Source organism: Aotus nancymaae, unplaced genomic scaffold (assembly GCF_030222135.1).
Source record: "Aotus nancymaae isolate 86718 unplaced genomic scaffold, 86718_ANA_hifiasm-v0.15.2.pri h1tg000012l, whole genome shotgun sequence".
Lineage (NCBI taxonomy): Eukaryota > Metazoa > Chordata > Mammalia > Primates > Aotidae > Aotus > Aotus nancymaae.
This window is the reverse complement of record NW_026988423.1, coordinates 44,053,422-44,081,323: the sequence shown is the minus strand read 5'-3', so window position 1 is coordinate 44,081,323 and position 27,902 is coordinate 44,053,422. Positions and strand designations below refer to the sequence as shown.

Genomic DNA, 27,902 nt, shown 5'->3' with positions numbered 1-27,902 from the left:
CTTTTGTACTTTCTTGGGCAAGACCAGAACAACCTTTAGTCTAAAGATAATTTTTCTTCCATGCTGACTGAGTACTCTGCCTAATGCCTAATGTATTACAAGGTTTTTTCCCCTGTAGACTGTGGGAAAACAAACTGTTGCCTGCGTTGTGTGAGCTATATACGTTCTTCCTCCTTTCCAGTGGTTGTTTTCCTTGCCTTAAGTATTTTTCTCCCACAGATGTGCTGATTAGTCATCAGGTGGAAATTAGAGGGGAACCTTACACAGCTTTCATGATTCTCGCTTTCCGTGATGCTATCTCCTCCTTATCCTCTGCCTTGTAGTTCTGGTTGTCTTGGCCTCCCCTTATTCTCAACTCTGTCTTCAAGACTAAGGGATTCCACCTGAGTTACCTCCTACCCCAAATGCTGTGGCATGAAAACTCTCCAGGCAGTAAGTTGGGAAAATTTTAAGGGTCATCCTATTTTTTTCTCTTCTCTCAGATATTATTATCTTGTACTCTCTCTTGCCCAATTTCTAAAAACTCCTGTTTCATAAATTTTGTCCAGTTTTTAGTTGCTTGAGGTGGGAGAATACATTCAGTCCCTGTTAGTCCATCATGCCTATAACTTGTTTTTCAGCTAAGATGAAAATTTCAGTCAGCCTTTCAACCACGTTAGTGATATTTTTAGGAGCTTTGGCAGTTGAGTCTTATTCTCAAGTGAGGCTAATCAAAATACTAAATTATTCAAGCTTTGTGTTTTTGAATGGGTTATACCAAAAGAATAAGAAGAATTCCAGTGTAGCTGGAGAATTTGACACATGGGTAAAGCTTAAAAAAAAAAAAATGCAGCCACGTATGATGGCTCATGCCTGTAATCCCAGCACTTTTGGATGCTGAGGCAGGCGGATCACTTGAGGTCAGGAGTTCAAGACCAGCCTGGCCGACGTGGTGAAACCCTGTCTCTACTAAAAATATGAATAAATTAGCTAGATGTGGTGGCACTCCCCTGTAGTGTCAGCTACTCGGGAGGCTGAGGCAGGAGAATTGCTTGAACCCAGGAAGCGGAGGTTGCAGTGAGCCGAGATCGTGTCATTGCACTCCAACCTGGGTGACAGTGAGACTCTGTCTTAAAAAAAGAAATAATAATAAACCCAAATATGCTTTCTTTTCTAAATTATGTATTCCCAGACCATGTTGCTGGGAGGGCATAATTGGCCACAAGGACTTTGAGATTGCCTACGTTCAAGGAGACATAGTAACTTGTTTAGATTAGTCACTAGGGAAAAGTTAGGGGAATAATTGAATATACATTTAATAACTATTTACAATGAGTTATTCAAGGGGGAAAAAATTGCTTCTGACTTAAACAGAATTTTGTAATTGAGGAAGTTTGTCAGAAATTAGGAGCGCAACTTACTTAAAAACTTATAACAAATTAAACAATCCTCTAATTATGAAATGTTAATGGACATTTATTACAAACAGGCCAAGATTTAATAGGAGTTCTGCTATTCATTGTATGTGACCTTAGGCAAAGAATGTGATCTTCCTTACCTCCCGACCCCTGCCCAGTGGAGTCTTGGTTTGTCACCACCAGGCTGGAGTGCAGTGGAACGATCTTGGCTCACTGCAACCTCCACTTCCCAGATTCAAGCAATTCTCCTGCCTCAGCCTCCTGAGTAGCTGGTATTACAGGCATGTGCCACCACGCTCAGCCAATTTTTGTGTTTTTAGTTGAGGCGCGGTTTCACCATGTTGGCCAGGGTCATCTGAAACTCCTGATCTAAGGTGATTTTGCCTACCTTGGCCTCCCAAAGTGCTGGGATTATAGGAGTGAGCCACCACACCCACCCCAGAATGTGATCTTTCTAAGCCTCAGTTTATTTATCTGTAAAATGGGCTTAATGTTCCATATTTTTCGAAGATGACTTACTACTATGCATTTGAATCACTTAGCATAGTTCTTGGCACATCTTTTGTGCTAAAAAATTTATCTTTTTCTCTTTTGCATCAGATTTAGAGCAACCCTTAGGAGCCTTCTCTACTCTTTTTATTTTGAATCTTTTTGTCTCTGTCAATCTGATGAAACCTGCCTGTATCAATCAGTATAAATTCAACCCTTCCTCCCAAATAAAATCCTCATTATTCTTTGCCTTCTGTTTTTCTGAACTTCAGCTGTCTCTCTTATTTCCCTGTCCCAGGTACACAATTCCAGAGCTAGCATTCTCAAAGTCAAACTCTCTCTTCCTATCTTTCTTACCCCATACACTTAGTCAACACTCTCATTTTTCTGCTGACTTTATTTATATATTTTTGAGATGATGTTTTGCTCTTGTTGCCCAGGCTGTAGTGCAATGGTGCAATCTCGGCTTACCGGGTTCAACGGATTCTCCTGCCTCAGCCTCCCGAGTCACTGGGATTACAGGTGCCTGCCACCATGCCCAGCTAATTCTTATATTTTTAGTAGACAGTTTCTCCCATGTTGCCCAGGCCGGTCTTAAACTGCTGACCTTAGGTGATCTGCCTGCCTCAGGTTCCCAGAATGATAAGATTATAGGTGTGAGCCACCACACTCAACTGCTGACTTTATTTTTGAAGAGATATTTGAGTATGTTTATCCTCTCATTGACACTGCAACTGTCTCAGATGTCCTCATGCTTTTTTTCACAGATAATTTGTGGAGGCTCCCAATGATTTCATTTGCACTCTGTTTCCTCTGCTGTGTGCTGTATGATAAGTCTGGAGTGTTTTTTGTTTGTTTGTTTTTAAGAGACAGAGCTAATATTGAACTTTTCCTGTGTAAGTTCTTTGGTTCGCCTCAAGGATGGAGCCCCCACATTTGAGAATGATCTGCAGAGCCCTCCACAAGGGAGTGTGAAGCCTACACTTCATCCTCCCTCTCTCCTCTCCTTCCCCGTCTTGGAGATTTATATGTAGTACCTCTGAGCCAGTGTTTTTGTTTGTACCTTTTTTTTTTTTTTGATACAGAGTCTCTCTGTGTCACCCAGGCTGGGGTCCAGTGGTATGATCTCAACTCACTGCAGCTTCCCACTCCTGGGTTCAAGCAATTCTCCTGCCTCAGCTTCTCGAGTAGCTGGGATTGCAGGTGTATGCCACCATGCCTGGCTAAGTTTTGTGTTATTGTTAGAGATGGGGTTTCACCATGTTGGGCAGCCTGGTCTCTAACTCCTGACCTAAGGCTATCTGCCTGCCTTGGTCTCCCAAAGTGCTGGGATTACAGGCCTGAGCCACCACACCTGGCCTTGTTTGCACTTTAAAATCTTCCTACCTTTGTTTATTCTTTTTTTAATTTATTTTTTTGAGACAGCGTTTCACTGTGTCACACAGTCTGGAGTGCAGTTGTATGATCTCAGCTTACTGCAGCCTCGGCCTCCTGGGTGCAAGATATTCTTGTGCCTCTGCCTCCTGAGTAGCTGGGACTACAGGCATGTACCACCATGCCCAGCTAATCTTTGTATTTTTAGTAGAGGTGGGGTTTTGCCATGTTGGCCAGGCTGGTCTCGAGCTCCTGGCCTCAGGTGATCCGCCCTCCTGGGCTTGTCAAAGCCCTGGGATTATATGCCTGAGCCTCCATGCTTGGGCCTATTTTATTTCTGTTCTGTGTTCTTTCTTTGTTTTTCTTTTCCTTATGTCAGCCTCAACCTCACTTCTACCAAACGCTTCCCAACACACTGTGGAAGTAAATTCCTTTAATGCTTTATTTAAACAACTGTACGAATGTGACTCTTTCCACCTCTCTCTTTGAAAGAATTTTTGGTTTGGTAGTTAGTTATGAGAAGACAGAAAAATATTTAATACCTTTGAAGGGTTCAAATTTATCAAGGATTTGAAACATCTCAGAAAATAATGAAAAGAGATCGAATTCTTTTGTCTTGTGGTACACAGTTTTCTAATCCTGTTATTCTGTTAGTTATTTACATTTGAAATGTTTTTTTCTTCTTCTTTTTTAGATACCCCTTCTCTTACTTCAAATCACCCTTCGTCTTTGGGTTTTTATTGATTTGTGTATCCCACAGTGCCACTGTTCATCCATCCATGCCAGCATCTATCTATCTATCTATCTATCTATCTTTCTTTCTTTCTTTCTTTCTTTCTCTTTCTTTCTCTTTTTCTTTCTCTTTCTTTCTTTCTCTTTCTTTCTCTTTTTTTCTTTCTGTCTTTCTGTCTGTCTTTCTTTCTTTTCTTTCTTTCTCTCACTCCCACCCTCTCTTGAAATCTTTGTTGAGGTTTTATTCCATGCCAGATTGTTTCACAGACATAAGCCACTACCATAAATGAGCCTCCCTCATCATTATAATTAGATTAGGTAATCTAATCTCAACCTGACAAGGATTCTTGGTATTTATTTCTCTCTCTCTTTTTAAATAAATTTGTGCCACATTTTCCGTTTCCTTAACAGTTTGTTTATGCCTTTTTCCATTCCTATTCATATATTTATGAATTCTCCTGCATATGTCAGTATTTCCATTGTCAAGAAATGTCAGTCGAATTCTTTTTATTCATCAGGTATCGTCTGGGCATTTGAGGTTGAGTGGTGAACAAGATGAAACCTCTGCCTTCCTGAAGTTTCCATTCTAGTGGGAGAGACAAATCTATGAAAAAACAACTAAAATTCTTTTTAATGCAGTATTTTCTGACATAAACAATATGAGGGGCAGGAGTGTGTTGCTACTTTAGTGTGATTGGATAAGACCCTTCTGTGTAGGTGACATTAAAACTGAGGCCTAAATAAAGAACAGAAGTAGACAGGTGAAGATCTGTGGGAAGAACATTCTGAGCAGCAGGAGCAACAAGCTTAGAGGCCCTGATTCAGAAGCAAGGGTGTTGTGTTTGAGGGAAAGAAAAAAGGCTAGTGTGGCTAGAGTAGATTGAAGAAGCACAGTGGCTGAGCACGTAACTTCTAGCCCATGCTAATTTCCTGGGCTGCTGTAATGAACAACAGAAATCTGTTATCTTGTAGTTCTGGAGGCTAGAAATTTAACATCAGTGTGTCTGTTGGGCTGTGATCCTTCTGCAGGCTCTAGGGAAGAATCCTGGTTTTTTTCTCCTAGCCTCTGATGCCTCCCAGCAATCCTTCGTGTTCTTGGCTTGTAGATGCATCATTCCAATTTCTTCTTTAATTTTCATGTGGCTTCTACAGCAGCCTTTGGATGTATAGCCTATCCTAATTCTGTATGACCTTAATTTAGTTACATCTGCAAAGACACTATATCCAAATTATGTCACTGTATTAGACTCCTACACAGAAACAGAACCACAGCAGAACATAACAGAACCAATAGAAAATTATTTATTATGAGAAATTGGCTCACACAATTTTGGAGGCAGACAAATCCCAAGATCTATAATCAGCAAGCCAGAAACCCAAGAGAACCAATAGTATAATTCTAGTCTCAAGGCTGGCAGGTTTGAAACTCATGAAGAGCCAATGTTTTTATTGTGTGTGAAAGCACAATAAAAAATTGATGTCCCAGTTCAAAGGCAGGCAAGAGAAATTTTCTCTTATCTGGGAGAGAGTCAGTCTTTTGTTCTTTTCAGACCTTCAACTGATTGGATAAGGCTCACCCAGTTTAGGGAGGACAATCCAGTTTACTCAGCATATCAATTTAAATGTTAAACTCATCTAAAAACATCCTCACAGAAACTCCAAATATCTGGGTACTCCATGGCCCAGTGAAGTTAATATACAAAATTGATCACCACAATCAAACTCTGAGGTTTCTGGTAGACATAAATGCGGACATTGCTCAATCCATGACAAGTTATTATCTTAAAAGCCACTGGAATATGTTTTAAGGATTGGAGTTATAGTTCTTATTTTAAAATGTTTATTTTGCCTTTTATGTGAGGAGCTGTCCTTGAAGATGAGAGCAAGAATGAAATCAGAGATAGAAGCCAGAGGCTGTTGAGTAGAGATGAGAGCTGCTGACAACCTGTAGTGGGTGTAACAGAGAGTTGAATAATTGATGTTGGAAATGAGGTAGCATTTCCACACCTGATGCTTTTATCAAGTTGTTGTTCCATGTTTACTTGATTTCTTCCAACAGGTATATGCTCATTTCTCATTGAAATATATTTTGTGGGGTTTTTTTTTTTGGTGGGGTTTGTGTGTGTGTGTGTGTGTGTGTGTGTGTGTGTGTGTGTCGGCTATTAGTAATCTTATCTCCAAGGCAGCTTTCTTTGGATTAAGATTTCTGTGAATGAGCTTGTTTTGTGACCTTTGCAAGAAACTTACTTGTTCATATGATTCCTGGCATGATCCTTCTCCCTTTTACTCCCAAGAGAGAAAAGCATAATATGAAGGTGGGTGGCCAGGGATGTCAGACACAATTGGCGCTTTGGAAGAATTTAAACATATTCCATTTAAATTAGCCCTAGGGTTAGAACATGCATCCCCACCTCTGGGTGGAGTACACATGTGTCCTGTCTGTACTCAGGGAGCTGTAATAGTAGCCATGGCTTCTCTGTGTGGATTTATAATAAATGGAGCACATCTATTTTAGATGGATAATGAATTTTGAAATACCTTGTTGTAAGTATGCTGTTAAAACAAAAATGTTAATTTCATGAGTGTAATGAGTAGCTTCGTTGATGGCTTAGTGACAGAGATGGAAGGAAAGACAAGTTGGGGGAAGTGAGAAGAGGAGAATGAGTCTTTAATGAATATCTACTTGCAGACTTGAATGTCAGCAGCAACATTCTCCCTCCTGGAAATGTCTTTCAACTGTGCATCCCATTACGTTCCTGCAGCTCATGGTAGCATGAAGATTGAGACAGAGTGTGTCTCTAAGAAAGCCCTCCTTTACAATATAATGAGATGGAGATGGGTAATTTGCAGAGATTGCTGAAGCAGTGGTCAAATATGAAAAAAAAATCCAGCAGAATGAAAAGACCATGTTAAACAGGAGATGACTTATAATGAGCCCAGAAATTGCATATCAGATAGCCAGCTGGCCAGCATTTCCTTATATCCCTGTCTTCTCATGCAAACCGCTAAAATGTTCTCCTACTCTTATTTTCTCAGCCTCTTAATAGTTGTCATTCCTACCTACCACACTGAAAATATGAATGAATTGGCAACTCTACCACTTGAAGAAATAAGAATGAAGCCCTTTCAACAAAAGTATTTGCCTAAACGTGGATGGATAATATTATTTCAAATGCTTTTGAAACCAAGGAAACTTCTGTTTCTTTCTTTAAAAAAAAAAAACCCTCCTAATTTTCAAGTCTTAATTTGACTCACAGCCTTTTCTGTATTCTGTGGCCTCTTTTGCTATATAGTTTGGACAGACTTTGCTTGAAGTGTCCAAGTAAGAAAAATGGAAGCGCTCTCTTCTTATTGGAAATTGACAGGGGAGGCTTGGTGCAGTGCCTCATGCCTGTAATCCCAACACTTGGGAAGCCGAGATAGGAGGATCACATGAGGCCAGGAGTTCGAGACCAGCCTGGGCAAGATAGTAAGACCCTATCTCTAGAAAAAAAAAATTAGCAGGGCATGGTGGTGCATGCCTGTAGTCCCAGCTACTCAGGAGGCTGAGGTGGGAGGATCATTTGAGCACAGGAGTTTGAGGTTGCAGGGAGTCATGATCTTGATCATTAAGGAAGAGTCTTGTCAAATTTTTCAATAGTTAGGACATTATCACCTGTCTACTTTCCCAATTCTTTACCTTTTGGTTACTGTCCCTTTTGTTTATAAAATGAAAAAGCATTATCAAACCCTAAATATACATCTGTAAATGAATAACTTACAGCACATTTCAAACAATATTAATGCTATTTCTAAACATTCCCCATTTTATTTTGGTTTGTTTTTAGCTTGATCTGTTGTTGCCTGTGTTCATATAATTTCTGTTTTGGAAAATTATTGAAGCTACCAAATATTTGCAGCCATATTTAGATATAGATTTACATAAAAATATATGACAGAGACTCTTTTCTCGACCTTTTGGATAGCAAGACCTCAGGGATATATGATACCTGTTGAGAGCCTCAGCCATACTTTGATGGTGGGGTCCTGTTGGTGACCAGGCATAGTATCTCACTGAATGTAGTCAGAATCCTAGGGTTGTAGGACTGGACAAGCAGAAATGTCTTTACTTAATAGATGTCACTTCTGTTCAAATTCTCTAGCTATGACTGAAGGGAGTTGCAAGTAGCCAAGAAAAATGTGGTGCAAAAGGTGTAAGGGGGAGGAAATGTCAGTGCCATGGACAGTTGGCAAAGTGGATCAGAAGAGGATTTTTCTACACATGTTTTCTGCCAGATCCAGAAATCAAAACTGAATGCCATGCATCTTTTCCCTCTTTTAAAAAAAGAGAAGAGTACAGTGGGTTGGCAAATGTGAATGGCTCCTGATATGAGACTCTGTATGCTTTCTAGCAAATGCTGAAACAAATTCCAGTGGACCTTTAATGTATATTGGGATCTTGTGTCTGTGTTCCATCGTGTGCCTGTGTTTGTGTGTGCCCGTGTCTGGGGGAGGGGGGTTATAAGGCAGGGTGCTTAAATGCTTTGTTGCATTATGTTAATTCCTCGGCAGTGCAATCAAATTCATGTCGTAATTAAAACTGTCAGTTGGAAGGCAAGCCAATCGCCATGAAAACACAGCATAACAAATGAAGTGAAATGATTCTGCGTGTAGCTATACAATGCTTCGCCAGGCATGAAATTAAATAAGTAATTTGATGTTGACATCAGAAATTGAAATGATACCCACTGTTCCCTCATTCAGTCAGACCTGCATAAACAATAGCCAGAACAAATATGCACAACAAAGCCCTCTTCTCCACCCAGCTCCCTGAGTAATGTACAATATATATGCAAAATGAGCATAACAGAGCTTTCTGAGACCTGAAGGATGTAATTTTCTTTGGTATACAATAAGATGATATGTATGTGGGGGTAGAGAAGTGGGTTTTGTGGGAGTATTTCTCTTTCTGGGATAAAATACATTTGCAGGAAGGGAAAGAAATGAAATAAACAAATCCCATGGTCTCTCTGAGTAATTCATCCTAAAATGAGTTTACTTCCCAGGGGCATGACTCCAAGCTGGTGGAGACCTAACTTGGCTTTTGCTTTCTTCTTCGGCTGCATGGAGGGCTGTGGGTGCTGGAAACAGGTGATGCTGTCATATGGCTAGTCACTGGTATGAGAAGTTGTCTCCATGACTACTGTGGATCTCCCTCCATACCATTTGTGGGATTAAGAATGAAGCAGGATTTTTAAAAACTGAGTCCAGTGAGCAAGATCACACATTTATGGTGCTTCATTCCCCTGAGCTTGTGTGAAATGCTGAGATGAAGAAAGTTTTGCTTTGGGAACTGCATTAATTAATGTCCTGAAGCACACTGTTCTTGTTTGATGTAGATGTCATTACACTACATATTTCCTTCTCAAAGAGCTTAGCGTCAAGAAGAATCACATCTGCCGTATTTTTACAGATGTCAGATTCTCCTGAGCCACTTTTCCTATACATAATCCATTCATTTATTTATACATTCATTCAACAAGTCCTTACTAAATGCACCCTGTATGTAAGTCATTGTGGAAAGCTCTGAGAAACAATGATGAATAAGCCAGATGGTTACTGCTATCTGAAGTTTCCAGAGTAGGGGGCAGGACATGTAGGCAAAAGAGATACCAGTGAACAGATACCTTTGCCCTGATGCAACAGTGAGTAACTGTTGCATCAGGGCAAAGGTCATTTTGCTCCTGGGAAGGTGTAACATCCAACCCAAGCTCATCGGAGAAGAGGCTTGGCTGGTGCAGGAATGCTTAGCTGAGACCTGCAGACCTATTCAGCATTTGCTTTATCTTCATTTCAAGCTTAATCACAAAGACAAAGGGGATCCTAAAAATTAAAGAATTTATAAGGAGATGTTTTAGGAGAAAAAAGAGAAACAAAAATCAGAATCTCAGGCAAGTTTAAAATACAATTTTTTGGCTTCTTTCCTCAAATAAGTGACGCCCTGCATTCTTTTCAGAATTAATGTTTTTAAGTTCACATGTGTCAGAACTATGACAGCCTAAACTGGTAATTCTTAAACCCTTCAGAAAAATGGAGCTTTTCACTGCTTCTCTTTGCCCACACATTCTTCGCATTTTAGTCTACTAATTACGTTTACAAAATGTCTCATTTTTGAAAAGCGCTGTGTGTGTACTAACTGGTGCCTTTAGGGAATAAACTGGCAAGTAGGTCATACACTGGAAAAGTCATCCAAACCCACTGGGCTTTTTATTTTCAAGTCAGTCTGGGCTTTTTCCTCTTGCCTGCCCCTTTGCGGCCACAAAACTGAGTAGCTTGAGACCAGGGCATTGAATGTCAGCAAGTCAGGGAGGCAAGCTGATGCGTGTCTGTTTAGTCTCAGTGCAGGGCGAAATGCCATCATTAATTCATTACCCAGCTGCCTGTCAAATAAATTGGCAATTACGTCCACTGCAGAAGCTTGGAATTCAGTAAATAGCACGTTAGCATCTCTGAGTTGTTGAGAGATGTAAAGGGGAAAATTAAGCAAGACGGTGTTTGTATCAGTAGCAGATGACAAGGGGCAGCATACACTGGTGATGTGATGTAGTGATGAAAAGCCTGCAAAGGGCTGGTAATGAGCTGTGTGGATTGGAATGTGTTAAAAACCATTGCTGATTTTCCACTTTGTCTTTATGCTTTATTGCAGAGTTCAGCTCCTTCCAGCTTGGGAACAGGCTACTTCGTAAGTCTATCTCAACTTCCACATACGTGCCTTGCATTGGTATTGATTTACTTCTATAATGAATGCTCGTTGGGATGTGAAAAAAATCTCTGAATTTATCTCTCAGTCCTAAAGAGCAGGCTGATTTACATTCTTTATTAGGAATTGTTTTATTTTTAGAAAACATAACATACTGGGCCCTAAGGATCATAAGTAAGTGTGAGGTGTATACCTGGTTCCTAACACCCAGGACATTAGCTCCTTACCTGGCTATGTAAGGAGATACAGGAAACACTGATTAGCTTGTGCCACCATTTCTCCATAATTGCTTTTTTTTAGTAAGATGTGTCATGTGGGGGATGGAATTCAGATTATGCATTGAGGTATTGACTTCTTGAAGAGCATCTCTTCCTGTACAATGAGTTGCCTTTTTTTGGTGGGGAGGGCGGGGAATGGAGATGGTATTTTTTAATGAATGTTTTCCCTCACAGTCTGTGTAGCTTGCCTTTAGGTTTTCTTTTTGAAATAATTAAAATAATATACTTATTTTTGGTAAAATGCAAAGTTTATTTCTGAAACGTATTCTCTGTCCTTTGGGAAAGATGGTGGTGGGGTGACCCTTCAGGTATTATCACTATGTTGTGATAATCGTGAATCTAAAATTCATTCTCAGATAGCAGTTGTCACTTAATTATATTTATTTATAATGAAATTTCCCTTTTTGGATTTTGTGATCCTTTTCAAGATACAAATAAAAAAGAATGAGAAATAAGCATTATTTGTACAAAAGGATAACATGTCAATATAGAAGTCTGTTGTGATACTTAAAGGAACCTAATTGGTGTTCTGAGTGATGAACACTGATATGGTCATGCCTCAGCATTTTCTGAGAAAATAGTGAAATCATGAAAATCAAATAAAGTGGAAAATAATTACTGGTTCACTTTAATTGCTTTTAACTTTTCTCCCCAATGGTAATTACTCTGTTCTTCTGCCCACATATTTCTCTCAATACATTTACATTAAATGTATGTACAGCATCATTTCATTGATAAATGAGTATTTTCTAAGCTTAGCAAAAGTGGCATTTTCTAGATGTTGACTTTTTTTGGTCTTAATCTATAATAGGAGAAAAAGGATAAAGATGATTTGGACCTGCTTAATACAGTTAGCACACTTACCCTTGCTCCTACTTATTGTGGCTGAATATTCATGCTAACAGAAACAAGCAGGATACATTCAGTATCCTGCTTCAGCAGTCGAAATAACAGACGTAGCCCCATCTGGCATCTCTTCACACCAGGCTGGATGTGGGTTGAGATGCTGGAAGTAAAATCTGGAGACTGCGATATCTGTTCTCCATCCAAAAGCTGAAGTCTCTCCCTTTGATTTCTTCAGCAGAAAGAAGGCCAAAGCCACGACCTTAGTCCTTGATCACTTCTATACTGAACATTTAGTTTTTTTTTAATTGTCAGTATGATCACCCTGTAAGAAGAAAGTCATTTCTGGAAACATTGAGATTTTCATTATGCTTTTTGTCACTTACTTTTTTCTCTCATTCCAAGAATGCTTATTTTTATTCTCTAATAATATATTCTTATGATTAAAGAGTCTTTAATTACAAGTCTATTAATAAAATGACTTTTAAAGCACATTGGATGAGTATAAACGTTTTTTCTTATTTTGGTAAAATTACTCATAGACTGACTTACTTTGCTTACACAAAAATCTGTGGTATTGTTAGCTTACATGGAGAACATACATACCAGATATATATTCGGCTCTCAACTATGACAAAAATGCCCCACTAAGATGTGTTTCCAATAATGTGATTATGTTATCAGAGTGTAAAATCTATTGATATTGTTGCCAAGTCCTCATGAAAAGTATCTTCTATTTCAACTTTCATTCCGATAGTATCATATGTAATAATTTCAGATAGTAACTTCCCCACTGGTGAGTTTCATACTTTTAAGTGGAAATGATATGTTCACAACTTACATTAGTTCTTTTCCAACATATTATGTACACTGTGCTTTGTGTTCGTGCTATCATAATAGCTTTTTACTTATGTCTGTAATGAAGGCTCAGCTTCAGGTAAGTGAAATGGTAATTTTTAAGTCCATCCTTAATCCTCTTTAGCATCTCTTTGAAATGTGGACAGAGGCAAATCACCTTCAGAGTCGATGAGCTATTAATGCAATTGAACCGTAACATGAATTCTGGTATAAGAAAGCTGAGGGCACTCACCTTCAGTTTAACAATCTAGAACTGTTTTCTTGAACACTTTCCCGTGCCCTGACTTCACAGTCTTCCTTTGTTTCTGTTTCATACTCTCTAGAGCTTTTGTCAACTGAGGTAAGATGCTGTTCATTGTATGTGTTAATAAAATAGACACTAACCTGAGCATACACATAAACACCCTTAGCCAAAAACGGTATATTTTATTTTCAGTTCTTTTATCTGTAGTGATATGTTAAAGATTTTAAAGGAGAAACCTTTGTTTTTGATCTGGTTCTATTTGTTTATATCTCCTTGGTTTTGTGTTCCAAAGATGTCTGCTTAGGTCTGTCACTTTTCCAATCCATTTAGAAGCAGAAGATTTGAGAAATGAGAACAGCAGCTAAAATCAGTATTTACATAAGCATATTGCAAAGAACTCTTAAACCAGACAAAATAGAGAAGGATTGGAACAAACTTTCTACATTTTTGGGAGCTTTTGAATAATGTGGGTGTTATACACACAGAGAGATACACATATATATTCATTACATACTCATGCCCAGCTCATATTCTAAATATAAATGAAAGTATAGACTAGTTGGAATCGATTTGCTTTATTTTCTTTTTTGGCAAGAGAACTAAAACTTGTTAGAGTGTGTGTAGGATTTTCTTTTCTTTTTTTTTTTTTTAAGTCAATGCAGTGAATACATTTTCTTTTCAATTTAAATGTTTTAGGCTGTATTTTCTTCTTAAGCATGAATTTGAGGTTTTATTATGCATAATGTATAATTAATAACTTAGAATGATCTTTAGGACTACTTGCATGACCTTGGTCATGTTATTTGATGTCTCTGAGTCTATTTCCTTAATACCTACCTATTAGTGTTGCAAATATTAAATGAGATAAGATGTTTAATGAACACAGAATATCACACTATACTCCCAAGTAATAAGTCCTGCCTTCTGTTATTCATTCAATCGTGTGTGATGGAGCAAAGTTGGCCTCATCAGGGGGCTATGCAATGTTGCGTTGATAAAAATTAATGATAAAAAGTAGGTTTTGTAATTTTTACCTGTAGAACAGGAGTATTTTATTCTTATTACATTCTTGTAACTTTCTAAAGAGCCCAAGATTTTGTGTTTGATCAGTTATATACCAATTTATTCTGTATGTGAACATAAAACAGATAAGTTATTCATCCTTTGTGATCCTATGTGAACATGATGATGTTGGAATGAACTGTTCTATTGGCTGTCCACGTATTATGGTTATTCTCTTTGTCAGTTAAAGTTACTTGTGTATTTTCTTCCTCAGAAACATTAGAAGCACTTGGAGCTTTTAAAGACTGCTTAGCAGCTTTTAGGATTGGGCTGAGAGGTTAAGGAACACCTGTTCAATATATTCAAGTTTTATAAGCTCGTATCACATTTGCTCCTTTCTGACAAGAAAAAGAGAAATGGATGTCCTAACGTATATGAACACAGTAACTGAAATCAGTACAATGAAAAGACCAGTGAGAACATCTCATGTTCACCAGTGGTCTGGTGTGTCATCACAGGAAAGATCTGGGCTCATTCTTTATAGCACTTGACTCCATCTGGAATTGGCTACTACTTTTGGGGCAACTAACCAGCCAGGCAGAACTTGATCCCTGGTGTAAGGGAAGTACAGCCTTACTTTATATTCCAAGTGACATGTTCTGCCCTTTCTGGATAATTTTCAGCCTTCTTCCGGGTTTGAATCTAACTGTCTTAGAACCATAGCCTCAAATAGCTTAGATCCTGCTTTTGTAAATTCCAGTAATTCTCAACTAATAATTTTCATCTTCCTCAGTTGGGTCACATCTAGTAACTGATATACTTTAAAGTTATCAGAGAAAACAACTCACTTCTACTCAGTGACTAAAACTGCTACTTTATATAGTAAAGGGAAATGTTTAGTGGTATACATCTTAAAATGGGATTTGTACAGTTATTGTTTTCCTGCACAATTGACTTACTTAAGTTGTGTAGATAGTGCTGGTAAGAGGCAGTAGGTGCAAAAATCTTTCCATCCAGAGTTATAAAGGTCATAATGGGAATATTCTTTGTCCTTTCTAAGTTTTTAACTATAAACCCTTGAAATATCTCCTGTTTTCTTTTGCTATAATTTGTATAACTTTTTTTTTTTTAAAGACATGGTCTCACTGTGTCACCCAGGCCATAGTGTAGTGGTGTAGTCACGGATCACTGCAGCCTCAATCTTTCTGGGCTCAGGTGATCCTCCCACCTCAGTTTCCCCAGTAGCTGGGAGTACACATGCACTCCACCACACCTGGCTAATTTTTGTATTTTTTTATAGAGACGGGGCTCCATCATGTTTCCAAGGCTGGTCTTTAATTCCTGGACTCAAGCTGTCCACCTGCTTTGGGCTCCCAAAGTGCTTAGATTACAGACGTGAGCCACCATGCCTGGTTGTATAACTTCTAAAACTGATTTGTGGTATTTTCTTTAACTATAGTTTTAACTGTTCTCCCATTTGCCCAGATAATACTTGCCAGTGGTGCTGGTGGCTGCAACATTTATCCTGACATAACTGCCAGAATCTTGCTTTCATTATTTTCACATCATTCTAGTGTATCAACATTGGAAACAAAAGATGTCATTCTACTTTCAGTAGTAGTATTTCCATGTATAAAATATAGTAATTCTTGATCACTGAAATGTCACATCCTAGAAAATACAGTATTCCTATGCATGATGTTAACATTGTTCTCTAACAGTTGTTGGCCAAGATTCATTTGATTTACCTGATTTTTCCAAAATAGAGGATTCTGATGATTCAGATGATTCTGGTGTTAGTTCTGCTTAGAAATAACTCTAAGAATAATTTTTGTATTTTATTTTCACCTTAAAAATCAGTCAGATTGCTTAGGCCTCAAAAGATGTGTTTATGTAAAATTAAATGAGTGCTGTCATGGAACTAACTGTCTTCCCCGCCCCCCCTCCATTGTGAAAAGGGTTAAATCTCAGTAGATTTTATTGTTAGGCAAGAGAGAAATGAATGTCTTTTAAAATGTGGACTCGTTTTTGTTTTTAAACACAATTGCTTTAAAAGATTGGGCTTTTCTTTAAATAGACACTTCTGACTGTTTGTCTTTTCAAGTATTAAGCATCTTCTCTGTCAGAGAGATCACTGTTCTAGGTGATGGGTCATAGATGTGAAAAACTGTGGCCTTTCACTCAAGAAGTTTACTCTGCCCTAAACTCCAATTCTTCCTTTTCTTTGTGATGCTTTTAATTTTTCTTTTTTTTTTTTGAGATGGAGTCTCACTCTGTCACCCAGGCTGGAGTATAGTGGCACAATCTTGGCTCACTGCAACCTCTGCCTCCCAAGTTCAAGCAGTTCTCCTGCCTTAGCCTCCGGAGTAGCTGGGACTACAGGAGCCTGCCACTATACCAGGCTAATATTTGTATTTTTAGTAGAAACAGGGTTTCACCATGTTGGCCAGGGTGGTCTCGAACGCCTGACCTTAAGTGATCCACCCGCCTTGGCCTCCCAAAGTGCTGGTATTATAGGCGTGAGTCAACCCACCCAGCCACTTTTAAATATTTCTGACACATTGTATTTATTTATTTATTTAGTGGGGGTGAATTCTTTTATTAGAACATTCAAATTAATAATTTGGTTTGCAAGAAAACTGATGCCATCAAGGAAGATGACAAATTACTGGGCAAATTTCAACAAAAATTTCTGCAATTTATAAATGAGGGCCGAGCACAGTGGCTCACACCTGTGATCCCACCATTTTGGGAGGCCGAGGCGGATGGATCACCTGAGGTCCTGAGTTCAAGACCAACCTGGCCAACATGGTGAAACCCCGTCTTTACTAAAAATACAAAAATTAGCGGGCGTGGTGGCGTTTGCCTGTAATCCCAGCGGCTCAGGAGGATGAGGTAGGAGAATCGCTTGGACCAGGGAGGCATAGGTTGCAGTGAGCTGAGATCACACCATTGCACTCCAGCCTGGGTGACAAGAGTGAAATTTCATCTCAAAAAAAAAAATGAGGTTGAAAATTCAGTTTTGTATTTAATAATTCCAGTCCAGATGCCCTTTCATTCTTTGAATTGGCATATCTCTATTAGATTTTTTTTTCAAACTTTCCTGGTTGTCTTATATGTATTATCTTGTATAAGCTGATTTAGCAGTGGCTAGATAGGATCAGATTCAGGTTTGAATTTGGGCAAGGATTCCTCATAGATAATACGTGCTTCAGTTAGGAGCCATATATTTAGTTCTTTATTTTCATTAATGTTAACAGCCATTGATTAGACTCACTTTTCATTAGGAGCTGCAAAATGGTGATATTGCAGTTTCATCATTATTTAAAGAGAAACATCTGCATTAACTACATGTATGTGGTTATCCTGAGGTACAGTTAACACATTGTATTTAAATAAGAGGGTTTAAGCTCTCCAGGGAACTTAACACTATTTATAAGATGTCTTATGGGTTTTAGTTTCAGAAGTACAGATACATCAACCTGGTGCTGACTGCAGTCCCATCCAAAGCAGAAGAAATAGTCCCCTTCCCCACTTGCTATACTTGCTGTGATGCTAGGAAAGAATTTTGTAGTTCAAGTGTTAATTCATCACCTGTTAAGTACTTATATTTAAGATAAATAACATTAAGTATTTTAACACTTCCCCTCAAATAAGACCCTAATCTTTGTATTTATTAGTAATTAACACTAGGTAAATGAATTATTGGCCATTATTTATATATTGACAAATATCTATTATAGTGGAAATATTCTTGAAAATCTATATTTTACTAGAAATCCATGAAAGATCTCCAGTTATTATTATTAGGGCACTTGGACTAATTGATAAAGAATTTAGTTGGAAAACTGCTCTCCAGATGGAGACTTCAATTCATTTTAGCTCACAAGTATGACTTAAATATCTACTCTTAGTTCTTAAGTTGCAAACAGGTAAGCATGGCTCTCAAAGATTTGTAGTTGAATTTGAAGCAAATCAACCTGATTGGTCTATGAGACATGTAAGTATAAAGGAGGGCCAGTTAAATGTAGCAGGCTTAAATTGTGCAGATCTTGATGGATGTTTCGGTAGTCAACAAGAAAAGAAAGGATGGAACAAAGTTTGAGGTGGGGGGAGCAACAAAGAGAAGAACACAGAGAAATTGCATAATAGTGTGGATTGAATTGACTGTATCATGTTTCTGGAGAAAGAAAACTCTTAGGTTTTTAGGGAATGTTGGCTACACAGAATGTGGGACAAAGCCAGGGAGGTAGTTGGGTGAGTGGTAAAGAGATTGTTCATAGAGAAGGACATCAAGTAAAGCATCAATGACTACAATACTCTTCCTTGGAATTATAGTCCCCACAAGAGGAGATTTGAATGTAGGAAAATCGTGAGTTTGGAAGTTAGAATAGGTAGTTAGAAATTTAAATGTAGCTTAAAATCTAGGACATTACCAATGGGTTTGAAGCTACCTGTGTGCTATGCAGAAACACTTGGGCAAATGAAACTTGTTGCTCTTCCTTATGGTAAAACATTTTCACATTTTTGAACTGTAACCTTTTAAAATACTACCCTGAAATGTGTTTTCCTCCTAGTAACCAAACCAGAATCTATACTAAAATAGCAATTCTGTTAAAATTAGAAGCTATAGAATTAATTTTAGTTACCCTGGAGGGTTGATTTCTACCTGGACCAAGTGTCTGCATTCTGACAGACTCCTCCACATGGCAAAGATAAACTCTCTAATTTCAAGGGCCTTAAGACAGAAAATATAATTGTATTTCCCATGTCCAATTCTTACCCTTTTTTGGTCATGTTTTTGATCTATTAACATTTTAATTTGGGGAATAGGATCAGTGAGCCAGAAGCAGACAAACCCTGATGAAATGAACAATACAAGTTAAACTCTGGAGAGAGACATTTAAACATATGTAGAATCTCCACAATAGGATGACTTTTTCAGCACACCCTATAGAAATTGTCTTCTGCCTACACACTATGTTTAACTTTAGCTTCCTCATTCAGTACGAGGGAATGGAGAAATTTGACCAAAGATAATCAGGTGAGAAAGGATCAATTGGTGTCTCCAGTTGCAACCAATACTTTTAACCCTTTCATTTTCTCAACACTTAAATGAGGGATTGGGCTGGATATTTTTAAACATTTGTTATCTACAGGAATCTTTGTTGTTGCTGCTGCAAACTCTATTTAAGGAGATGAGTGGAAAACTTAGATGCTTTTAATGGATGTGGGGAAATAGCCCTAAGCTGGGTCTCTCTGTCCTCCTAACCCCCATCTCTGGCCCCTCAGATTTAGAGGGAAAAGATGATTTCAGAGAAAAAAGATTTAATGAGCCACTAGGCAAGAGAGTTGCTAAAAGGGCCTTAATTTCTAATATTTCAAAATGTATGATTACAGCTGCCTTACAACTAGATGTCTGCCATGTGCAACCATTGCTTGTTGGCCTCACTACCTTTTTTTGCTGTCCTTTGAGCCACAGGAATGCAAGGCCATAGTCTCTTGCTGCTCAGTGAACACTGCTCTTCAGTGTCAACGTTGAAAGGAGTCGTGATTTCAGTAGAGTGGCCAAGTCTGCTTTTGTTTGAAAGTAATCTATTTTGAAACACATTATGAACGAAAATGTAGTTATTCATGATGAATAATGTTTTATATTTGCGTCATTCAGTTAGGGCTAATACATACAGATATTGAAGCTGTTGGCTTACCCTGTTCCATAGCTAGTAGATCCTATTGAACATAGAGATGAAGCAGTAAAGGCTTTAGCACGGTGCATTGACAGTCCCAGAGGGAATGGACAGGTCGTTGCCATGGAATTCTGAAAATAATTTTATTTTCATTTTCATGTATTTTTCTGACATTGGCTTTAAGGAAGGCTGTCTTATCCTTGTTGGAGATTTCCAAATTACAGAAATGTTGGATACTAGCTATATAAAATGAGCCACGGGCAATGTCAATTCCCAAGGTTTACTCTGATTACCCACACAACCCTTATTTTGATAGATTTAACTAGCCTGGAGTTTTATTGACTATCATTCAGAACCTTTCAGATCAGAGGACTCACTCCTTTGCTTAACTATTTAAAAAATATTTTTGCTGAAATTGTAAATTAGATGCCTCCCAATCCATTGCATAAGAAACTTATAGCTTGGTGAAACACCAAGAGTATCATTTGAAAAGAGGTTAAAAAACACAACTGGGGCTTGTTAAAGAGCAAAAGTGGTATTTTAACTCCAAGTGTCACATTTTCCTATAGTCAGCTCTAGCAGTAAACAGGAGTTATTGGAGGCTTAGATAGTTTGAGACACTTCACTTATCTCCCAGTAGTTGACTTCAGAAGCCAAACATTTAAAGTGCATTTTGCTCATGTAAAAATGTTTATCCATTTAAAATACAATGTCATTTTAACAAAAGCACCCTGGTGACAAGCTGTTTAGATAAGCACAGTTGATAAACTGTCAGGTCCTGTACACATACACTTGAAAGGACCGCACAGTAACACAAGAATTGGCATTATAAATCACTGTTAACGAACCTTAATTTGCTTAGTAGGCTAATGAATGATCTCCTATTTTTCTTCAGTAATTAGCTTTGCTAACAGTCATGTCAAAGGGACCTTCCTTATACTGTATTTAAACTCTGCTCTGAAATCTTTGGTGTCTAGTTTGCAGGATGAATAAAAACAAACAAAAAACATTTCAGTCTCCATTGACGACTCCCTGATAATAAATCCAGATGTAGGGTTGTGGCTGTTCTCAAGTAAGAAACATTGCCAAAGGTGATGACTGTCTATTAGGGCTAATAAACTGTAATATAATCACAGATTTGGAATGGAGTGGTGAAGCCAGATAATTGCAGTGCTTCCTGTCTAAATGTGCTGCTATGTGTAGTGGCCTCTGATTTTAAGGAGCTGTTAAAAATGCAGCAAGGCGTAACAGCTGTGGTTTCTAGAATACTCGTAATATTTCATATGTTCATCACATCTCATAAAATCTTGCCCAGACCAACAAATGACTACTTATATGTACAGCTGGACTGCCTTAGAAGGAAATTAGAGAAAATCTGTATCATGTAGGTGACATTACAGAGACCCACCAAGAACTAACCCAAGCCCATGCTGTGGCATATTTCTCTCATTGCGCCTAAGCGTTCTCCCTTTCTATTTTTAGTCCCTGAAGAGAACATTTGCCTCTTATCTTTTGTGAGCAGATCTTACCAGTAACTTACTTTTTCCTACCTTTGTGGAAAATAGACCCAACTTTGCCAAGAGAACTTAGGGTTCTATACTGAGAAGAGAAATTCAGGCGAAGTTAGTATCTCAAACCAAAACCAAAAAGAGACAAGAAATTTAGTTCTCCTAGAATTTTTTAAAATTAAATTTTGTAATAACTTTGCAATAGAACTAGCTCTGTGATATGAAAAACTGGTTTTTCTGGGAGGAGCATTAGTACTAGAACATTCTGAGAAGCAAAGGAAGCTAGTGAATCCAAAATGTTCTTTTAATCACATATTAAACAGCTAAGCATCATGACCAAATGGAAGCTTTAAACTGCATTTGTAGGGAGACATAATATAGTCACATTAGTTTCTCCTAATTGTTTCTAAATTGTCCTCTTTACTAATTTGGTAATTGCAGTAGACCTATTATTTTGGTTTTACAAAGGTCCAGAGTTACAGAACCTCCAGGTCAGAAGGGACTTCAAAAATCACCTCACCCAATCACCAATCTGAAACAAAACTCAAAAAGTTATGTATTATTAGAGTAGGCTGACAATTAGGACTGTGACCTTGCCCATCCTTGATGTGCTGTCCTTCAGTTGGTATAGTTGAAAGTCACATCACTTTTTCTGCCATGCCACAGTGTTTTCTTGATGTCAGTAGCTGTTTTCATATGTTATACTATTATATCTTTTTTTTTTCCTGTATCAGAAATCTAATGGATTCTGTCTTAAGAAAAGGGTCTTTATTACAAAATCTCTGTTGAAGCTTGTCATGGTATACTTAGTATACTTGGCTTATTACTTTAACATATGTAGATTCTGTCATATAATATATTGTTGTTGATCTTAGTTCCACATTGGTGAAAATCATCAAGTGCTACAACTGTGTCTTTGTGACAGTTAAATTTCAGTGCTACTAGATTTTACTCATTGCTCTTCTTGTAATGCCCCATGATTTGATATATGCTGGCTGGGTATTACAAGTCTTGTGTGTTTCTTTCCATTGGTGATTCTTATCTGCAGTTTTAACAGAAATCAGACATTCTTCCTCTGTTTTGGTTATTTAAAGGTACATTTGGAAAGAGCTTTGAGACAACCTGTGGGCATACTTAACATACTGTACCTTTTTTTCTTTGTAGTCATCCTATACAACTGTTTTTAAAAAATTAACTGGACATGGAAAAGTGTGGAAACCATTGTTCTATTACACAATGGCAAAATAATTGACCATTTAAATACACCTGTCATAGAGTTAGTTGTGATGTGGCTGTATTCATCATAAGCCTCTTTAAATTATTCTAATGTATGTGAAGAAGCAGTATTATGTAAAAACAGAGGAAAGGATACACTATAAAAGAAATGCAGTTTGATACATTATTATGTATCATTATTTGATACATTAATATGTATGCTGTGATGTGTACATTGTGTTATTTTCTACTAGGTATGATTTTTGTTATCTTTTTCAGTTTCATTGACCATAATTTTACTTATTTTAATTAACATGGATCTTATTTTCACTCCTATGCATTTGTGTTTGTGATGTATTCTTCACTACATAGTTGAATTGAGTAATTTTATTATTTTTCATTTTTCAGTTATATGTTTATTCTTGGCTCATTTACTATTTTGAAGCAATGTAATTACTTAGATATTTTTATTTTTCCTTTCTCCCATCTTCTGTTTTCGAACCTCTACCTCCATTTGGTCCTATACCATGATAAAATTGCAAACATGAGCCTGAATAACAAAAAATTGCTTCACTGATTGCTAAACATATATTATAGTGCTTTAAAACTCATTTCAGGTCATCGTGCTGCCAATTAGTTTGATTACAAGCATTTAAGCTGTCACATAGAAAGCCTTCCACTTTCTAGGCCTTTAGTTTCAAATCATAAAAACTGAATGCTCTATACTTGTCTATATATACACAGCTCAATTTTATTATTTTGGGAGAAAGCTATGCCTGTTACAAAGACTACTCACAGTTTCATAAAGCCAGTGTGCAATTTTGGAGCAGTGACACAATTTTACAGAAAAATTTAAAATATACACATGTACATATATTTAGGTAGGGACAATCAAAAGAGTTGTCAAAACCATCTCTTTATTCCCATTTTTGGATATAGTACACATTACCAAATTGTTAACATTTGGTTATTTAAGTATCGTTTGGGCCAGGCACAATGGTACATGCCTATAGTCTCAGCTCCTTGGGAGGCTGAATTGGGAGGATCATTTGAGCACAGGAGATCAGCGTTGTAGTGTGCTATAATCATGCCTGTAAACAGCTACTGTATTGCCACCTAAGCAACATCTCTTAAGAAAGTAAAATCATAACTCTCATAAATTATAAAATTGACGTTTAAAAATTTTATTTAATAATGATGGAAGTAGGCAGATGTTATCATTTCCAAGGTAAACCAAAAGAAAAGCCACAGTTATAGATGAGGAATATTGAAATGAGTGTGTAGCTGGAGGTAGAACTGGCTTCAAGGAAGTCAGTTGAGTCTCTGTTCTCACATGACAGAGTTCACATATGATAGATAGTATTTATTTTACATTGCTCTCACTTACCTAAAACTTCTAGACTTGTAAAATAGTTTCCATGGAATCAGAAATTAATTATGCTGGAGAGTGTGCTATAGGCAGTGCATAGTGTTTCCTTGAAGCAAATGTTTCTTTATTTGATGAAAAATAGTCTTAAAGGAAGGTTTGTTTATTTAAATTTGGCCTGATCATTTACATGGGTATATGAAGAATGCCAATTTAGCATATAAGCCTTTAAACTTTGCTTCCTCAGATGTTTTTACAAAATCTTATATTGCACTTTTAAAAGTATTATTTTCTATCCTAAGGGTGGAAAGCCAAACCCAAGAATCACTGAAAGGAGCTCTAGAAGTCTTTACTCAGCCTGCTGGTCTTTCTGCCCCTGCAGTACCTGTAAATTTGTGTGAATTTCTTCTTGAGGTTCCCAAAGTATCCCAAAGTACCATACCAAGAAGTAATCTCTCTTTCCATCTATATGGCTGGATTCTGTAAATCAGGTACCAGGCTAGTTTTTCTGGGAGGATTTGGTACTGTATGGAGATAAAGTCACCTTTAATTCCTTTAAAGTGTTTAATCATATCTGATTAAATGAGCATTACTCCCAAATAGGATATTCCAGACAAGGTCTTCAAAATTTTTCATACACATCTTGGTAAATAGGAAGACCAGTTCTTACTGAATCCATGTAAATAACTGCGTTGCCATGAAAAGTAAGAAGACTTAGAGTTTCTGGATTCTGGGGTGTCAGTGAGAATAAGATAACATTTAAAAATACTTCATTTCAGTTTATAAAACCAGAATTGTTATGAGTTATAAATAGCTTAAGAAAAAAGAGAAATAGCTTCCTTATATTCTCAGAGAATAAGAACACTGACGTAACACCAACAAGACTGAAAGCAATCATCCTTCATCAGTTGATTGAGTCCTGTATAATTACTTCTTGCTGTACTGAATCTTGGCTTATTAATCTCATAAACTTATCTTATGAATTTCTTTACTGAAAGTAGTTCTAGAAGTCTTGACTCAGCCCACTGGTCTGATCTTAAAGCTAGTGAAGCAGTGACATCAATGACATCAGAAATCTGTACCCAAGAGTCTGTTCTTTGAAATCTTAATTATCTGAAGCACCTGGTACAGTTTTTTTTTTTTTTTTTAATCGTGGGCACTCTGGGATGGTCTTTCTTTTTTGAAAGCCAGAACTGAGACCCTGTCACTGAATGCATAGTTTTCAAGGAAACATAAGAGTGAAACAAAAAACTAAGTAACAGACTTTAAATGGTTGTGGTTAATTTTCACTTACATCTTTTAAAAGTGAAAAATCTGATGAGAATTTATAACAAAAATAATGTAATGTATTTGATTATTTCTGTGGCATGTAAAACAAAGCTAGTAAAGAAAGTTTTACATAAAACTATAAGCAAATGAGCTCATTGAAACTATGAAGATTTTAACATATTTCCTTACTTTTCAGACTCAGGTATTACAAAGCAAGGTAAATAAAATTCACTTTCCATGTTCTGTTCTCATTAGGCTCTTTCATATTTTGGAACAAAATAATACTTTTCTTCAAGATTGTTCTTAGGGTGTTCCATGAGGTCAGAACTACTTCCATAGTATTTCTAAGATGTTATTATCATGCAGTGTGCTCATTGTTGCTAGTTTGAAATGAATCAGCAAGTCAGCATTTAAAATTTTTTTTAAGTTCCAATTTTTAATGTTGTAAATATTAATAGTTATAACCCACACATACTCTTATAGACACAAAATAAGCTCATTGAGGTCCTCACTCAGTTTTAGGAGATAACTGTAAGCTATTTGTGGACCAACAATCTTCAGAAACATTGCATTAGGACACAGACGTTCTTTTCCTTGAAAACCAGCAGCACACAGATAAATATATTTCTCAGAAACTGTTGCTTCTAGATATGATGTCAACTTCTTGCATTAGTTTTAATTTTTAACCAAAGTAACTAACTTCTACTTTACAGAAAAAAACTGGGAGATAGTTACGATCTTTTTCAGATCAACATTTTAGCAGAGACCATGAATAAACATAACCAACTTTCTATAGCCACACATATCTCTTATGCATCTTCATAAACTGACAACAACAAACACATTCATTAACTTGACCCAAAGATACAGTCTTCTCTGTAGATTATAAAAATAAAAAGTGAAAGGATGAAATTTTAAATTATGATTAGTGCTCAGTGTTTTAGTATTCCTTCTTAATTAGAAATGGTGTAGCTATCCAATGAATATCTATTAATTAATTTAATATCAGTCTAAGGTTTTAAATTATTTAAAAATCTTAGAAATTGTTCTTAAGCCAACATAGTAAGAAACATAATTACTACTGAAGAAAACTTTTTGAGAATATTGATGCAATTTGGTCAAAGAAAAATAAAAACAAACATAAACATAAAGTAGAAATAATGCTAGGTTATTTGGCCAGAAAACCTGTATTCTTTAGGTAGAATATCCCAAGGAGAATTAAAATGTTTACTCATGTATTTAAAACTGATAAATCAAAGAAGACTTGCTGTTTTTAAGACAAGATTTATTAAACTAATCTTGTTTGGCAAAGTTATACATAAATTAAGTGAACTTGAGTTTGTAAAATGTTTCTGAGGTGATATATGCAAGAATTTATTGTTTAATTTAGTACATTTAAATGGTTAGAAATTTAATTCTTTTCTGGGGATTTTAGGAACATTTAGTATAAGCCCTTACACTGAATAAGCCTATTAAAACAAAATTCCTTTAGTCTTAGAGACTTTATAAGCTCATTATTAATACCATCTGAGATAGGAAAATATTGTACACACACAATGAAAGGCAAAAGCACATTTGAATTGCAGACCCTCTGATTATAGTATAGAAAGCATACAATTCCAATTCTAGAATGTCAGCCATAGGTCAAGAGTAAATACAGAAACACAAAAAAATATCACTAGTCCAAATTGCAAAGAGCTGTTCCTCTTCCTAGTATACATGCTCTTCTTAATTATTTGAGCTCAAAACAAATAGACAATCAGAAAAGACTAACAAACTAGAGTTTCTTTTTTTTTTTCAAGTGTTTTCAGTGATAGAAATCTATGCTTATCATGTGGAACATTTCTTACAGAAATTTTTCTGTGTTGAGCTGTACATTTTGTAGTTAGCATTTTCATTCTCATTGATAAATTCAACAGGCAACATAACAGCCTGTTTTAGGTTCTGTGGATATAGTAGCAGTAAATAAGACAAAACCTCTCTTTTCATGACACTTATAGTCAATCAAATTAATTCCTAATATGCCAGGTGATAATAGGAATCTTAAGAAAAATATTCATAAAATGAGTTGGGTTTTCAGCCAAGAATAACAGGGACAGAATTTATTCTTCTATTAGAAACAACAAAAACAAGGGATAAAATATGTGACACAGTGGTTTGCATGACACTGTACATAAGGCAGTAAGGACAGTGACCCCTAAGAGAAAGTAAACAAATGTGATCATCTCTGTGTCCCACTTACTGCCTTGAGATAATTCCAGGCCTCCATGCAGGGCAGAGGGAATTCAGGAGTACCAAGTGGAGCTCAGTGGACTTTCTGCATTAGGAGAAGATACTGAGAGTCCAGGAAGAGCAAGGTAGCTAAAATTCAAAGGAAACAGTAGTAAAGAGGAGGGGAGATGCACAGAGAAAGGACCCCAGAGATCTTCAGAGGATTGCTTTCAGTTATTCATTAGAGAGTTAGTTAATTAGCTCATGCATTTGAACAAATTTCCTGGTTTGTTCATCCAAAAGGATTAGATTCATCCAAAAGGATTAGAGGGAACATATGAAATTGGTAAGTGCAGAACATCAGAAACAAAGAAAATTACACCAATACATATTATAATCAGATTTCTCAAAACCAATAAGAAAGAGAAAATCTTATAAATAGCTATGAAATAGTAAAAAAGACGTAAATGCAGAGGAACAAAGACTGACAGCAGATTTCGTGTCTGAAAAAATGCACGTGAGCAGACACTGGAGCAACATCTTTAAAAGTATTGTAAGAAAAAATTGCCAACCCATAACTGTATACCCAGTGAATATATCTTTCAAAAGACATGTATAAGAGAATGAGATGATCATCCACAGGCTAGGAGAACAATTTTGCAAAGTTTGTACTGATAAAGGACTTGTATG

The 27,902-nt window shown here is 36.9% G+C and overlaps 1 protein-coding gene across 5 annotated transcripts in view; it reads left to right on the top strand.

Annotated features, from left to right (window-relative positions):
- The window catches only part of AUTS2 (activator of transcription and developmental regulator AUTS2), a 1,219,271-nt gene that overhangs the window by 557,500 nt on the left and 633,869 nt on the right, over window positions 1-27,902 (top strand). For 4 of the 5 annotated variants that reach the window (XM_012449080.3, XM_064375625.1, XM_064375624.1 and 1 more), the window contains one exon: window positions 10,678-10,713. In XM_012449080.3, the coding sequence (XP_012304503.3) occupies window positions 10,678-10,713 (36 nt within the window). Of the gene's footprint in view, window positions 1-10,677; window positions 10,714-14,291; window positions 14,294-27,902 lie in introns of all 5 variants that reach the window. The other variant, XM_064375627.1, reaches the window with a different exon arrangement.